At 44.7% G+C, this 17,419-nt stretch overlaps 1 protein-coding gene across 1 annotated transcript in view; it reads right to left on the reverse strand.

Annotated features, from left to right (window-relative positions):
- The window catches only part of WDR46 (WD repeat domain 46), a 66,467-nt gene that overhangs the window by 40,520 nt on the left and 8,528 nt on the right, over positions 1 to 17,419 (reverse strand). Inside the window, exons 2-9 of the mRNA XM_069241886.1 lie at positions 10,691 to 10,873; positions 9,341 to 9,421; positions 8,592 to 8,704; positions 8,318 to 8,405; positions 8,166 to 8,227; positions 7,767 to 7,871; positions 4,613 to 4,763; positions 4,130 to 4,265 (exon numbers count right to left, since the gene is read on the reverse strand). Coding sequence (XP_069097987.1) covers positions 4,130 to 4,265; positions 4,613 to 4,763; positions 7,767 to 7,871; positions 8,166 to 8,227; positions 8,318 to 8,405; positions 8,592 to 8,704; positions 9,341 to 9,421; positions 10,691 to 10,873 — 919 coding nt within the window. The remainder of the gene's footprint in view (positions 1 to 4,129; positions 4,266 to 4,612; positions 4,764 to 7,766; positions 7,872 to 8,165; positions 8,228 to 8,317; positions 8,406 to 8,591; positions 8,705 to 9,340; positions 9,422 to 10,690; positions 10,874 to 17,419) is intronic.

Below are 17,419 nucleotides of genomic sequence, written 5' to 3' on the forward strand. Positions count from 1 at the left end.
TGTAGGTTTCAGTGTGGGTTTATTTGTTACTGGATAATCTCAAAGTTTTCTTGTAATTTCTCAGTTAGTCTAGTTATGATCTAAAATAAGTGGCTTTGGGCTCAAAGATGCTGGTTTTGTTCTTCTTTCAGGACAGAAAGGAGATACATTCCAGGTTGAGGGACGTTATTTCTGTCTCTGTTCACTCAATCTACGCTGCCTTCTACGCAGAGCTATTCATTCCATCACTGTGCAGACACCTTGGCGTTTTGTCTTCTAAGATTCTTGGATCCTTCTCATCCAATACATTTGTCATGGTAGTGTTGTAATGGTTTGCTAGGGTTCACAGGGGTCTCCAGTAAGACTAACCTTTACAGGAAGCCAGTGTCACTGTCTCTGGAGACAGAGTTCATCACATCCCTAGTAGGATAAGCCCTTACACTCGGGGAAGGGTTCATCAAAACCCATGCTAGAAGATGGTTGTCACTACCCAATCCAGAGATGCCACATTTACTGAGAGGAGCCCACCGACTGGCCCGCCCACCTGCAAAGCATTTTGGGATTTTTAAAGATGGCAGAATCAAGTGCTGGTCGGCAAGACCTCTCCCCTCAGCTTAGCTCCAGCACCAACGCACTCTACGAAACTTGGTTCTCCCCTCTGAGACTTCAAAGGGAACCCCTGGTGAGACGGGTGGTGGAGTTCTGCCTTTTGTCCCTCTGTTCCTGTGAAAAGGCCGAGCGAGAGGCTTTGAAATGCAAGCTGGACATCACAGTAATTAACTTGGCCCAGCATGGTAGTTCAAAACATGAATCTCATTAAAAATACTCTAGATCAGTGGTTCCCAACCTTTTGACTCCTGAGGACCCCCAATGAATCATTACTGGAAGCCGGGGACCCCCAGCAATTTGTACAATTTAATTTTCAAACATTAAAACAGTAATTCGCAAAAAATATAACAAGTACACACCAAACAAATACTAAAGATAAAAAATGTATATTGAAAAAATATGCAAAAATCAAAACATTTTATTGGGAAGGTTGGCGCTGCATTTCGGCAACTACCTTTTCAATGTTTGGTTTTATTTAGGAAAGGTGAATCCTCAGGTCAGATTCTACATTTCCCGAGCGATTTCTGGTTTTATTTTTTAGGTATGCAAGATCTGAGAAAGCTTTTTCACATAAATAAGTGAAGGGGAAAGGAAGTAAACCATAAGGGCCTCTCATCTCTCCCTAGCCCCTTTATCACATGTACTTCATTTGTTTGATTGCACCTCTCATACCACTGTAGGGTGTCAGGGGACTACAAGGTGTAGGATTCGCATCGCATCCACACTGGTAGGCATTTTCTAAGAGTGCTTGGTCCGGAGAAGCACAAACTTAGGATTCAGGACACAGCACAGTGATTAGTGATGACGTTAGCACAGTGCTTAGTTTGTAAATAAAAATGTGCCGGTCCACAAAGCCCTCCTCTTAGACATGTGGATACTGCAATTAAATGTTGGAACACAGAATACTGAGGCAGCGTAAGCCTGAAGCCATCTCGGGCCTCTTCAATCCATATAAAGCCACTCCCTGCCACTTCAGCTCACTCTAGCAGCTTTTTACTTTCTCCCTTGTGATGCTTTTTCGTTTTTCCTTTCCTCCGTCTTTGCCATATGTGTCTTTTGCTCGCAGCAAATGCTTGAGGCAGAAGAATAAGCCCCAGCCCTCAAAAATAAGTGCTGGTGCTGAGCACCGGAAACAACAAGCACAAATGAAGCACTGCGTTAGCAATAAGAATGTATTTCTACATAAGGAAACCTTTTTTAGGAGCATAAGGAAAATGAAATACTAGGAAAAAAACAACTTTCTAATTTGTGCCATGCGGTTTGCATGCAGCTCTTTAATGGCAGTTCACAGCTCATTGTGCTAGATTACAACTATGAACTGCACAGTAACAAAAGAATCCCTGTGACAAAAGTAGTAACACACTGTGCCATGCACATAAAATACTGTTCTTTGCATGATACATGTTTTTTGCAACAGGCATATTAACCAACTGCGCTACCTTGGAGTCAAAACTGCCACTGCACAAAACTCCCACCTCTCTCCAGCAGATACATTAATCACTTGAGTTAGCTTGCCGGTTTTATTTTTGTAGTACAAGGAGCTTTGCAGTGTGTTTAAAAATGCTCAACAAAGGAAGTAATAAATATGAAAACACGCACGCACGTGTTTGTCAGAGGCCCCAGCTGGAGAAGTGCCTTCCTTACAGCCCAGGCCAGCTGACCCCCTGGGAATGTGTCACGGACCCTTGGGGGTCCGCGGACCACAGGTTGGGAACCACTGCTCTAGATATCAAAGTGCAAGAAGACATTCATGCATGCCCAAGCTAGTATTTGAGAGACACATGGAAATCTATGAACAGACTTATGAATGAATTTTCTATGCTGAGCCATTTAAAACTGAATTTTGGACAGTTTTAAGTATAAATTTAGTTAAGCGCTGCAGAAATATGATTTAGTAAAATAACAAAGCGGAATTATGTTAATGGATGGCTGATTAATCCTAAAGCCTACACAGACTAATAATCAATTTATTCGGGGCCCCATCTCCAACAAGGGTACCTGGGGTGAGCAAGACAACAGTTTTCATCGCTAAACGCACACACATGCCACATGTAACTAGTACAGGGCCTTGTACCCCCGCTGTATAGCAGTAGGCTCTCTTAAAAGACGGGCGCTGTCCCACAAAGAGCAACTATAGAGAGACTGTGTGGGGTCCATCCCCGTCCTGGGTGGGCTTCCTCGTTCCATGCCTTTGCAATATCCCTCTTGGCAATTACAAGACCCAACCAAAAGAATGGGTGAGACTCCATTAAGGGGGTCTCATAGAACAATTATAAAAACCCAGGAGGTCTAAAGTCAAACTTCAGGGGCTTGGGCATTAAGCAGGTCAGACCAGACTTCCTCACAAAGGTTATGAAAGCCCACTTTTAGCCCCATGTGCATCCTGAAAATGGTCCGACCTCCAGCCCCACGCACAAATCACAATGAGTTTGTGTAAGGCTCCAGATACAGATCAGTAGGCCTCATTTACAGTCCGGGTGTAGCCGACATATCTACAGCTTGTGTGCTACTCTTACAACCAGAGTACTTCACACATGTAGCCTGTGTAGCCAACATACAAGAACCTGAGATATATGTTTGTGTGTACATGTGTGTGTACAGAACACCACATACAGCCTTATCAAACCTACATACAGTCCGACATACACTCCAGCCAGCCAGTGTACATCTTGCTTACAGATCCACATACATCTCTTGTCCAGCAGCACATACAGATCAAACGGGAGTCCTACATACAACCCCATGAAAGCAGACTGGTGCTCACATGCAAACACATGCAGTGGATACAGAGCTAGTGGTTTCAAAACAGCCCCAGCCCAGCTACACACTGCCCAAATACAGGAAACATACACACTCATTTAACATGACTACAGCACATGGACAGCCTGCTTGACCTTCACAAAGAGCCAATATAGGGCAATTGTGTGGGGCCCTCAGTCATCCGCCAACCACCGAGCAGAGCATCATGTACATCCTTCAAACAAACACACATAGATCCCACATACCATTGAGCATCTACTTTAGATTTAAAGAAACAGTATTCTCCACTAAAACCTGCATCTTAGCTACCAAATGCCATTCTACCCGAGGTGAAATCCATCAATTGAGGGATCCTGAGGGGCGCGGAGGCTGTGTGGAAAATTCCACTGGAGTGGATGTTCTCAACATTGTTTGCTTGCTATGTCACATATGTAGTTCTGCATTTAATTAGTCTGTATCATTCACGTAAGGACACTCTTGGGTGTTACTTCTGGTTTGCATTGTAAGCTAAATCCCCTTCATAGACTTCGCCCAGTTCCGCCTCCCTTCCTACAAAAAGTGTCTTCACCCGATTCAGTTTATTTTTACACTGCAAGAAGTGACAGCAGATGGCTAGAGTGAATGTTCCAAAATATATGTTACTGCTCCAAGATCATGGGGTGAGAGTTATACAAGGGATGGTATAGTTGGCAGAGATGCCACTGAGGAATGATAATGTTAGGACAGCTGAATGGAGCCATTAACATCTCAATGTGAAGACAAACCACAGGGTGACACTCACCATTATGGTGTCCCAGATGGATGATGGCATTGTATGGGTTCTGAGCCATGACATCCAAGCGACCAGACTTGGTACAGATGGCAGCCACCTCCTTCCCGATGGAGATATCCAGGTACTGCAGGAAGCCTGTCGCGCTCTGAAATGATGGGGGGGGGTGGGGGGGGGGGGGGGGTGACAAAACCATTACCTTAGCTGTGCGTACTTACTGACACCTGATAGTACAAAATATGAGATAACAGAAAGAAAAACCCAAACCTTAGGACTTGATGATTTGTAGGTCTGGAGAACAAGGGGTTAGGGATGGGAGGATACCGACATGCTAGCACCACATACATTTGTGCACTACATTCTGAAGTACTAGTTCATATAGCGAGGAGGGATTGTGTTGTGCAGAGCAGTATTAAGACAAGTAAGAGACCGGTGTACAGGATGAACCTAGGATACACCTGCACCGACCACCCACCCAGGAGGCAGCAGACTCACACAGGTGGCCAGCAGAAAGTGGTACGGTAGGAATTCCAAGCGCAGCACGTCGTTGAACTTCTTCACGCAGTGCAGCTCCACACCTAGATTGTCATATATGTACAGCCACTTTTTCTGTGCCACAGCAAACATGTTCTCAGTGTGCAACCACCTGAAAGAGGAGAACGCACAAGTCACCAGGGCCAACAAGCATTCATCTGCAACAGCATTAGTACAATCTGCAAAGGCAGCCAAAGGAAACCGGTCTGTGCAATACAACACACTCTTACTGTCATGGAAAGAGGCCTTCATACACCTCTTATGAAAAACATAATCACAAACATCTAGCAGGTCATAGCATGAGATGTCATCATTTCCCTTCACCTGTTTTGTGTGAGGGAGGGTGGGTAGTGAAATATGTGTTTTTGACAACTGACTTTGTGTTGCACCACTTTGCACCTGGATTAGTTGTTCAGTGTTCACCAATTGCAGATTACATTTTGTATTCAGTTTAGCTGCCTATTGACTTTATCGTAGCGTCAGACACTGCCATGTTAAATGTGTTAGTAATATTCCACATTGTAAACTGTGCTTGTTTTCGTATTCATTCTCTCCGAAGAGCTAGGACATATTATCACAAACATAATATAAAGGAGGTAGGCACTCAGCATGATAAGAGTGTACCAGACTTTTGTTTTTTAGTGCAAGTAGTTAACGCTTTGGCCTTGAGAGAGACAATTTGGGAGACTGGCCAATTCCAACCGGTTTCTTTCAACTCTGACCGACATCAGCCAGCATGTTTGAATATTTCTTTTTTATGGGCGGGTTTTTTCCAGAAAGCCCTTCTAAGGTTCTTTAAGATATAAAAAGGTGGCCCTGCTCAGTAGCGGTGACATTTCCAAGACATCGGTCAGGATTAGACGTCAAATGCCTGACATTTGTCCCGTGAGGGTGGATATCCCTTTCTCGTAGTTGAACAGGGTCATCTTCTTTGCTGGCATGAGAAAGATGAAGAGCTTGGCAGGCACTACAGTAATAAATCTTTACTTCATTCTTTGCTTTGTAATTATGATATAATATAACCACATGTATTTGCTGTGTACATTTCAGTTGAGAATAATTTTGGTATGTTTTCCTTTCATTGCTGTGACTATTTTTAAATGTGTGCTTTCAACCTACTAATCTCCTTTTTAGGAACCTCATGGTCAAATAGGAATAAATGTCTTCTTTGAACTGAGAAGTGTATTCCAGAGATTTTTGTCAGCTCGGCTATTAGTGAAAGCAAAACATGGGGTAAAAGAATAGACCTAATAATCTTAGCTGATGCAACCGCGACAGAAGAGCAGGGATAGGTACAAGGACAAGTAATGGAACTGGTATCCCTATCAGGTCTCACTTGGGACGTGACATTTTATAGGCACAGTGAATAGCAAGGGTAATGATGACAGAAGCTATTCTGTAAGTGCAAGCTGAGATGAAATAACAGAGGACAAAGTATGATACTGGCCCAGTGGTTACTGATTGCGCCTGAAGAGCAATGGAATTGGCCAACAAGAAGAACAAGAAGAGCACCGATAAAAAAAAAAGGTTGGTCGGGTGACTACTCCTCGGTCACCACCCAGAGGTGACAACACAACACCTAAACACCAACCAAGTAAATGGGACTAAGATCTGGGAACATAACCGATAAAAGGGTATTTTACATTGTCAGGCTTGACTACTGTGTAACATACATTATAAGCGACTGCCACAAGCAGCGATGGTGCTCGCGGGGAAAACTCTATGCATAACATACTGGGCGCGGCTGGGCTCACTGGCACAGCAAACAAATGAACAGGGTAAGTGTGTTGGGGATTCATGTGAGATAACTACACCCTACACCAGGCTTCTATGACATTGCTGAATCAGAGGAAAGGTGCTGAGTTGCATTTTGCAGGCTTCAGCTTACTCTTAAAAATGCTCTCAAGTTGCTACGGCTGCACCAGAGGATGATGCAATCTGTGTTTTGAGCCCATTAGAGAATATTTAGTCTTCTGACAATCTCTAAGTTAGCCCCCAACCTATATTTATGACCCACTCCCTGGCCAAGGGAAACAAGCTCTTCTTCCCCAGCATGTCCTCAATTCTCTCCTGGTATGCCACAGTGTTCATCCCCGCAGTTACAATACAGGCAGCCACATACAAGGACTATGTCTCTAACCACCCTAACTGGATGCCACACAGTTCATCCCTACAGTTACAAATACAGGAAGCCACGTACAAGGACCATGACTCTAACCACCCAGCCTGGGTGCCACACTGTTCATCTCTACAGTTACACACACAGGCAGCCACGTACATGGACCATGCCTTTGACCACCCTGACCGGTTGCCACACAGTTAATCCCTGCAGTTACACATATAGGCAGCCACGTACAAGGACCATGTCTCTAACCACCCAGACTGGGTGCCACACAGTTAAATGTACAGGCAGCCACGTACAAGGAACATGTCTCCAACCACCCTGACTGGATGTCACACAGTCCATCCCCGCAGTTACACATACAGGCAGCCACGCATAAGGACCATGTCTCTAACCATCCTGTCTGGATGCCACACAGTCCATCCCTGCAGTTATACACACAGGCAGCCACGTACAAGGACCAGGTCTCTAACCACCCTGACTGGATGCCACACAGGTTATCCCTACAGTTACACATACAGGCAGCCACGTACAAGGACCATGTCTCTAACCACCCTGACTGGGTGCCACACAGTCCATCCCCGCAGTTACACATACAGGCAGCCACGCATAAGGACCATGTCTCTAACCATCCTGACTGGGTGCCACACAGTCCATCCCTGCAGTTATACACACAGGCAGCCACGTACAAGGACCAGGTCTCTAACCACCCTGACTGGATGCCACACAGTTCATCCCTACAGTTACACATACAGGCAGCCACGTACAAGGACCATGTCTCTAACCACCCTGACTGGGTGCCAGACAGTTCATCCCTGCAGTTACACATACAGGCAGCCACGTATAAGGACCATGCCTGTAACCACCCTGACTGGTTGCCACACAGCTCATCTCTTCAGCCAACCACAAGGCTGACACATACGTAGCTTTTTTTCTGCAGACACCAACTATGCATGTAGTGATGCAGCTACCAGTGCGCTCAGTCTCCCTCACCTGATATCGTTGACAGACTCCATGACATTCATCTCACACGTCAGCTGCTTGGAGTTCCAGTCTATGGCTGCCACGTGTCCCCTCCGACCTCCTAGGAGCAGATGCCTGTAGAAAAACGACACAGAGGCTGAGAAAATGAAAGAACTTCATCTATCGAAAAAAAGTGAGTCAGCAAACAACACAGGAACAAAGAGATGAGAAGTGGCGAAGGGTAGGCTGATTAACATCTGTGCGCCAAGAAAAGGAGAGATGGACACCTCCACAGCTCTGACATGGGACAGCTGGTTTATGAAAGGGCTAGTCTAAAGAGTTCACTGGACTGTGTAAACAGTGACAGAATGGACCTTACCTGCACTCATGTTTACGTGGGCTATACAAGCCTTGGTTTCCAAGTATTACCTGCCATTGCGCGAATAGTTCACTCTGTATGGACCAAACTGATTCAGAACCAAGTTGAAATACTGAAATGAGAGAAAGGGGATTATATGTGGTGAGAGTAAAGTTAAACCATTGTAGTCGATAAAATAAATGTACACAAGGCCTGTCCTCACCTTTGACCCGCTGGTGATGTCTACTGCTTCGGCAATGTCCTGCTGCTGGATGGTGCAGGTGTCTTCTCCCTCGTCCCCTTCCAGGAATCTGGAAGATATAAAAAGGTTTGCCACAGTCACCCACGGTATTCTGATCTTGGTGGAAAGCAAGGCAGAGGAGAGGACGGTGGCGGTGAGGCACCGCGGTGGTCCTGCTTTAAGGATTTCAGAAGCTCTTGTGAATGTGACGAGTCCAGCACACAAGGGCACAAGAGTAGTTCAAGCGCTTCCTTACCCAGCTTCCTCTGGTAGTAACATATCAAAGCGCGCAGCCTGCTTCTTGGCCAGCTCCACTTTACTTTCAAGGGTTGTCAGCTCATGCTTCAGTCTACGGTTTGACACCTGGCTCTGCGGAGAGATGACACAGTGAAGTCCATGAGAATCAGCACATCACCTAAAGTGATAGTCATAAATACAGGTGAAGGCAGCTGGGTGCTTGAGGATTTGAGGTTAGAGAGACTCTGTAAGGCTGAGTTACATTATTGGGACGGCAGTGCCTTTTGCACCCTTTTCCCAGTAAGAAAAAAAGCAAATCCTTGGAGGCTGAAAACCAGGCACAAGAGATTCAAAAGAGTAAAATTCTCAAGAACTTGACAAAGGAAGGCAAGCCAGAAGCAAAGAACAGTTTGAAAAGTGGATACGAGTAGGGGAGGTGGAGAGACTGGTGGAGTTGGGAGGCTACAGAATTGGCAAATAGAGCGGCTACATACAGGACTCAGTAGGTTAACGGAGAAGAGATTGTGATGCAGATATGGAGTTCACAACCGTTTTGTATTATACAGTAAAAAACTGGAAAGTGGCACTCGGGTTTAGAGTAGGAGAGACATTTAGGGATGGAGATTCCAACCCACTGAAACAGGAGGCAAGGGTTGTTAAATGTCTTCTTTGAGCAAATAAATTGCCTCAGTGCCAATACATTCTGCTTGAGATCATCCACAAAACAAAAGATTCAGGTGCAGGCGGCGATGTCTGCTCTGCACTTACCAGAACAGGTTTCTTTCCACGTTCAAATTTCTTCACTTTCTCTGGGGGTACTGGAGCAGGGCCAGGGAAAGGGTCCACCTTCTAGAGGAAGCATAAGAACAGAGTGAGGGGACATCTGGGTTGAGAGAAGAAATACCAACGGCCACACAATCAGATGAAGTAGACTACACCATCCTTTGTGGGAACAGCTCAAACTGTTGCAATCTCTAGGTGGCAGAATCATAGATCATACGGGTTTGCACAATTTTTATCTCACAAGCTTCCCATACTTTGGTCTTCCAAGTTTTATGCCTGTAAGTTTTGATGTTAAACTCATGATTTTTGTGCCCCTTTTGACTATAGAAAAACTGTTTTAAAATTAACTTCTTAAAAGCAGCACATCCATTTTCGGTGCCATATAGGACTCGTTGGGAAATATCAGTTTTCAGGGAAAACCAGTAAAGCACGGCATAAACGCGGGCACAGCAGGACCCGGCAAACTACCTTTAGGCCAATAGTCAAGGACTACACCATCGCTCCCAGTAAACATACAGGGCCCCTTTACGAGTTTGATGGAGGGGATTACTCCGTCCCAAAAGTGGCGGATATCCCATCAGCAGTTTTACAAGTTCAATAGAATACAGGGAACTTGTAAAAGGGCGGGCGGGATAGCCATCACTTTTGGGACAAACTCGTAATGAGGCCCACAGCCTTCCAACACTTATTGTGTCTGTTCCCAGTGCCTGCTTCATGCAGCACCTAAATGAATTCCACTAAGGTTGCATTGCGGCTTGTCCTCGCCAATTCCTGGGTCAACCCCATATAGTATATACTGGATGCTTGATAGCAAGTACAAATGTTGACCTCCTGTTAGTGCTAGGTGGGCTATTTATGGTGCTTGCATTGCTCAACCGTGCCTCCCAGAGTTGGGCAGAGTATAATCTAGTGGCTTAGACATGCTGTCTGTGTCTAGATGAACAAATTAACTTCTACCTGATCTCTTAAGTGTCCCCAGAGGTGGGTCCCCATCACTTCTCAGCACTCGAATGTAGATTACATCTGCACCAACAGATCCACAACATGCGGACTTCTAAATTAAAGAAGGTTAGTGTCTATTCTCACCCTGGCTGCAAAACTTCAAGCTTAAGCACAGCCACATGTCTGACACAAAATCTATCATATTAGACAATCAACAACTTAATGCAAATCCAAGCTCTTCGTCATCCAGTCAGCGGTATGAAGCACTAAATAAAGATCATAAGAAAATGCAACATTCAGGATGTAAGTGAGACATTGCGCAGGAAATTAATATGTTGAACAACCCTAAACCCGCAATGCCAAGTTTTAAAGGGCAAGTTGTCAACGTCTCACCCCAGAGATGAGCTCCTTTCCAGGAGCAGCGATTTGCTCTTGGAGTCGGTTCTTCTTCTTCTTCTTCTTCCTTTTCTGGGCTACATTTACTCCAGCAACCTCATCCTCCTTGGGTTTCTTCGGCTCTGGTGCAGCAGATCCTGGCTCCTTTTCCAGTGTCCCCTCCCAGTAACGCTTGACATTCTGTGGAACAAACAACAAGAGACTGAAGGGTGTTCTGGTGCGAGACTGCCCAGGGAGGAGTACGGGGACGTTACTTCCCAACCTAAGAGTGAACAGGTGGCCCTGGAAGCAAGTAGGCATTGATTTCTTCAGCTTCTGATTGCCAAATCATACAAACCCAAGACACCCACCAACAAAAACTAGACAGGGTCACTGCCTCATGGTGACATACTGGTTTGAACATTCAAAGACAAACATCTTGTATTTGAACAAGAGTCAGTATATGACCCAAACCAATTATTTTCATCCTAAGATGAAGCTCACAGCCTGATCCTCAAAGTACCATCTGGGGATAGCCAACTCTTATAGAGAGACAATAGTTCATTATGATGGAGAAACTCAAGTACAGATATCCAAAAAATGTCAAGTAATGAACACTGGGATGTTCTCTGGAGTAACGAACACCGACATATACTGTTTTTAATTAAACTAAGGTTCGCGCTGCGAATATCCAAAAGAGTCAAAACTATTCATGTGTGGTTGAATGCACAGAGCAAAGCAACTCTCCAGTCTCAAATGTGTCAAAATCACACAAAAGGAATACATGCGCTGTCCACACAACGATCAGGCTGTTTAATCAGAAGACTTTAACGACTTGTGATTCTATTTACATGGATTATTTTAATCGAGTTCAGAGAAAGAGCAGGAGTTCTTTTCACAATCCCATAACCAAAATTACACTGCTGGAGGAAGGATCTTTGGGTGTACATACATTTTGTTATTATAAGTACATGCACACATTCAATAACTTCAATTTGTGATCATGTGATAATGTGTAGAGGTATCAACACACTCATTTTGTGTGGAATATGGTTTATTGCATGAAACGAGCCTTCATTCAATAATGTCGAGTTGTTTCATTAAAGAATTTGAACATAAACTCAATATAGGTCTTAACCTTCAGTGTCACTGTGTTTTTTTATTTTATTTAGTTTTAAAACTGATGCATGTTTTGTTGCATAATTTGTAGGGATGGAGCGGATAAGGTCTTTTGAATGCATGCACTGTTTATAGTATAGTCCTTTGGATGTCAACAGCATTAACAAGATATGGGATCCCTAATTGAACATCTGTAGGATGCCGGGTGAGATGGGGATCCCATCTCTACCAATTAAAACAAAATGGAGACTCTTAGAGCATTGTTGGCGCAAAATCCTTAACCACAATGGCCCGTCAACCTGTGATGCACACTACACCATCTATAAAAAAAGAAATATGTAACGACCCAGATTTGAACTACGACTAACTGGTTCCATATTCTAAAACCTCCACAAAAGAATACTTTATAATCTACAGAGAGTTAACTATTCTTAGTAACGGGTGGAAGCAAGGGTCTCACCCAAACAAGCTCTCTGTGACTCCCTTGGACACTACTTTCTCTCAAAAATGCAAGCTACTGAAACAAGTTTCAAGACTGAATCGGACAACTACACAGGCTCTGGCTCTCTCTGCTTTACCCACCAGACCACCTCACAAGCATAGGGGTTCTATATCAAATTTGTATCTGGAAATGGTGCGGCTGTTCTTGTCACTAATTTATGACAATCAATATTCCTTAAAAGAACATAGTCCGCCTCACTAGTAAAATGGTACATCAGAGTTATGGATGTGCACATTACATGCATATTTATTGCAGCTCTTCTGAAGACATCAATATCCCACAGCCCTTAAATAAGCAGTGTCCTCCCATAGCCTAAAATCTAAACCTATCCGATATATTACCTCCAGTTTTAGGTGCATCTCTATTCTACCTTTTGTGGCTCGGATTCTAGAAGCCCAGGTATTTTACCAATGTCAGGACCAAAACAGGTCTATGCCCTTTAAGAGGAACTGAAACTGCCACCTTGCACATTAGGGAAATGGCTCTTGATTGGAGGGTTCAGAGACGACCACCAGCACTAGTCATACTCAGCATCCTTGCAGACTTCAACCCTGTGGCCTATAACATACTTCCCTAGCATCTGAAGAGCTGGTTCAATATCTTTGGCAATGCCTAGGAATGGTTACAACCTTTCCTAAAACACTGTATCGAGCAGATAATCGCTCACTTAGCAGTCCCACCCTCCTTCAACAGTAGACTCCGCAACATCAGCTCTACCAGCCTTCTCTTCAACCAAAACATGGTGCAGTTAGCACAACATGTCCAATTAGAGGAATTGATGTGAAATGTGTACAGGCTGTAACTTCTAATTGAGCTCAGCCTCAACTTTAGTGAGCACTCCAGGCTGTCTGATGGCCTCCTGACCCTCAAACGTTGGATGTGACCTTATGGGCTACACCAAAACAGTGGAAAAACAGAGACTCTGATGACAGACTAGCCGTAATGATTTCCCCTTTCCTGACCTGGCATTATGACACAGTCAGGCGGCTGCCCCTGCCACAGTGACATATACAGCTCTACTTTACAACACAGATACAGGCTATGGTAAGATCTGTCAACATTAAGTTAAATGCCTTATCCAAAATCTGCCCCCCTGCTCATAATAGCACTCAGCATGCTATTATGCCAAGCAGCGGTTGTATCCAGATAGCAATATTTCATGACTATATAGCGACATTTAATTAAAAAAAAAAAAACGTCTAAAAAGGAAAAAGCCATCAAGCATGTGATAGACATCTAACCTTCCAACAGCCGGCCAGACTCCTTTGCTCTGGTCACAAAAAGAAATGAAACAAAACATAAAAGGAGGCCAGGAAGTATTAAAGACCAACAAGTACTCACTCCCTAAAATTGTAAAGTATAAGCACACCAGGTAAACGAGATCTATTGGCGTCAAGTGGCAAAAAATGTCCACCTACATAAAGAGAGTTCTGTCTCTAAATACAAGGAGCAACTTACTATTGGGACGAAAGCCAATACCCACCCGTAGGTGGCTTTCTTCATCCGAGGGTTCCTCCTCACACCATAAATCAATTTTATGGTGTGGGCTGCAACTCCACCGCAAGGGGGGAGCTCTTCAGATCAATAGTCTCTACATGAGTAATGGTGAGGGAGAGGGGCAGACTGCAAGGAGGAAAAAAATTAAGTGAGAATAAAAACTACTTCCATTGTCGCACCAGGCCCTAGACAAAGAGTGCAGAGATATGGGGAGGACCTGTGGTCGCAACCTGGTTCTGGGAGAAAAACAAAAATCATACCACAAGAGATTGATAGCACACCATGAATAACATTAGTGTCAACTGTGCATTATTGGATGATGATGGCCTGAAGCTTACATTTTCAATCACTTGAAGGCTGGTGCTTAGTACAAGACCTGACGAATAAAAGCATTGAGAGCCCAGTGCACAATCCAGATCATGGCTCAACAGCCACAAGATCCGACGGGCAACTTGGGAAGCTGCAAACAGAAGAAATAATAAACTTGAGGAAAAACTAGAAGCAATACTCAAGACGGTCATGGCTACTGGGGCCACATTAGAACAAAAAGCTGATAGTTTTAATCGACCAGAGAACGAAAGATCTTTCTGGACAAAAAAAAATAGTCAGAACAAGTCTTCAACGAAAGAGCTGCAGCCAGTAAAGGATGTCCACGCAAACAAGTTTAAGATCACACAGAGAGGGTCCACAATCTGGAGATCATTACCCCCTGTCAGCTATACAAAAAAAAATAGCCTGGTCTTGAATGGTGGTCCTCCCACGTCTCATATTATTTTGTTAAATTGCCGATCCTGCTGCCAAAGAGTCTGGTCCGAGACACAGATACTACAATGATGGTTCTGGTATGGAACGGAGTAGCATTAGGCAGATGGCAGCCTAGGTCCTGGAATACGAGTTGTACTATCTAGTACATGGGTACTCGCAAACATTTTCCCAGGGGACAAAAAGTTTGGTCTGGGGCCGCATCAATGCCAGCGGAATGGCGGTGGGGGTTGGGAGGACTGGCGGTTAAGTTTTGGTAGGTGAAGCGAAGGGTATACATCTAGTGGCTGAATTGAGCAATATGAAACTAGAAAACCTGGCATTCATTTTACCTTCCCCACTTTTCCAAATTGTGTGGTCCTAGCCAATTGCTTAATTTTAGGTTCAGGGTCCGCACGAACAAATCTGCTTGTGTTTGATTAAATAAACTATAATGTTGTTCATCCATAGTAGGAACCCATGCCACTCAAAAAGTGCACATAACATCTGACTTGCCTGCTTAATTCACTATTGGGTTAGTTGTCAGGGTAGAAGTGAAAATTAATGTTTCTAAATTCTTGTTTGAAAACTATCACATTTAAATTAATACTTCTCATTGCACTAATACAATAAATTATACTTAGGTGAAATGGACTACATGTTAACTTAATACACTTTTTGAATTTTTAAGTGACTGTTATATTTGTACATTTTTGATGCAAGATGTCTTTAAAAATTAACTTGCTTCTAAAGTGAAGCCCAGGACTCCCTGGTTACTTTCTTTCCTTAACACCAGTTAACCTTGAAATAAACAATTGCCTCAAGTAAACAGCAACCCTGCACTCCTGTTCAGGGGGCTGCATGTAAAGGTTGAGTTGGCTGCATGCGGCCCCCGGGCCGTACTTTGAGTATCCACGGTGTAAGCCAAGGTCCCTACTCTTTTTACTCTTTACTTAAATGGCCTGGTTGACAATCTTTCTGAGTGTCAAGTGGATGCCTCCATAATAGGTAACGTTAAAACCCCAATATTGCTGTTTACGGACAATACTCTTAATTTCAAAAACACTGAATGGTCTTACAAAACGTATTAATAAATTTGCTGCTGTCAGGAGCATGGGTTAGTAATTAATGCCGCCAAAACCAAATGTATGTTCTTTAGCAGGTCCAACTCTAAAAAAATTCAAGGGAATTTGATGATTGGGGGAAATCTTTAGCGAGGTGTAGGATGTTGGCTCTGTATATACATTTCAAAGTAAGAAATGGTTTACACAGAGTCCAAGGGTTCCCCTTGGAGGTAAGATAGTAGCAAAAAGAGATAATTCTAATGCTCTATTTTGTGGTAGTGTGGTCGAGCAGCAGGCTTATCAGAGGGTAGTGTTAAGCATATGTTGTACACACACAGGCAATAAATGAGGAACACACACTCAAAGACAAATTCCAGGCCAATAGAAAAATATATTTTCTTAGTTTATTTTAAGAACCACAGGTTCAAGACTTACAAACAATACTTTAAATGAAAGGTATTTCACTCAAGTATTGTAGGAACTTTGAATAATCACAATAGTATGTACAGTTTTGACCAAAATGCCAATAAGCTATTTTAAAAGTGGACACAGTGCAAAAATCAACAGTTCCTGGGGAAGGTAAGTAAATGTTAAGTTCACAGATAAGTAAAACACTTACAGGGTTCAAAGTTGGGTCCAAGGTAGCCCACCGTTGGTGGTTCAAGGCAACCCCAAAGTTACCACACAAGAAGCTCAGGGCCGGTCAGGTGCAGAGGTCAAAGTGATACCCAAAACACATAGGCTTCAATGGAAATAGGGGGTGCCCCGATTCCAGTCTGCCTGCAGGTAAGTACCCGCGTCCTCGGAGGGCAGACCAGGTTGGATTTGTAGGGGACCGGGGGGACACAAGCAGGCACAGAACGTACACCCTCAGCGGCACAGGGGCGGACGGGTGCAGAGTGCAAACAGGCATCTGGTTTCCAACAGAAATCAATGGGAGGACCCGGGGGTCTCTCGAACAATGCAGGCAGGCACAGGGGGGTCTCCTCTGGGTAACCACCACCTGGGCTAGGCAGAGGGTCACCTGGGGGTTGCTTCTGCACTGGAGTTCGGTTCCTTCAGGTCCTGGGGACTGCGGGTGCAGTGTGGTTTCCAGGCGTCGGGTTCCTTGAAGCAGGCAGTCGCGGTCAGGGGGAACCTCTGGATTTCCTCTGCAGGCGGCGCTGTGAGGGCTCAGGGGAGTCAACTCTGGCTACTACTCACGGGCTTGCAGTCGCGGGGAGTCCTCCTTGTAGTGTTAGTTTTCCGCAGGTCGAGCCGGGGGCGTCGGGTGCAGAGTGGCAAGTCTGATGCTTCCGGCGGGAAACGTGTGGTCTTTAAAAGTTGCTTCTTTGTTGCAAAGAGATTGCAGTTTCTTGAACAGGGCCGCTGTTCTCGGGAGTGTCTTGGTCCTTTAGACGCAGGGTAATCCTCTGAGGCTTCAGAGGTCGCTGGACCCTGTTGGATGCGTCGCTGTTGCAGTTTTCTTCGAAGTAGGGAGACAGGTCGGTGGGGCTGGGGCCAAATCAGTTGTCGTCTCCGTCTTCACTGCAGGGCTTCAGGTCAGCAGTCCTTCTTCTTCTTTAGGTTGAAGGAATCTATCTTCCTCGGTTCTGGGAGCCCCTAAATACTCAATCTAGGGGTGTGTTTAGGTCTGGGAGGGCAGTAGCCAACGGCTACTGGCACTGAGTGGCTACTGAATGGCTACACCCTCTTTGTGCCTCCTCCCTGTGGGGAAGGGGGCACATACTTAATTCTATTGGGGGAATCCTTGATCTGCAAGATGGAGGATTTCTAAAAGTAAGAGCCACGTCAGCTCAGGACACCTTAGGGGCTGTCCTGACT

Source organism: Pleurodeles waltl, chromosome 6 (assembly GCF_031143425.1).
Source record: "Pleurodeles waltl isolate 20211129_DDA chromosome 6, aPleWal1.hap1.20221129, whole genome shotgun sequence".
In the NCBI taxonomy this organism is placed as follows: Eukaryota; Metazoa; Chordata; class Amphibia; order Caudata; family Salamandridae; genus Pleurodeles; species Pleurodeles waltl.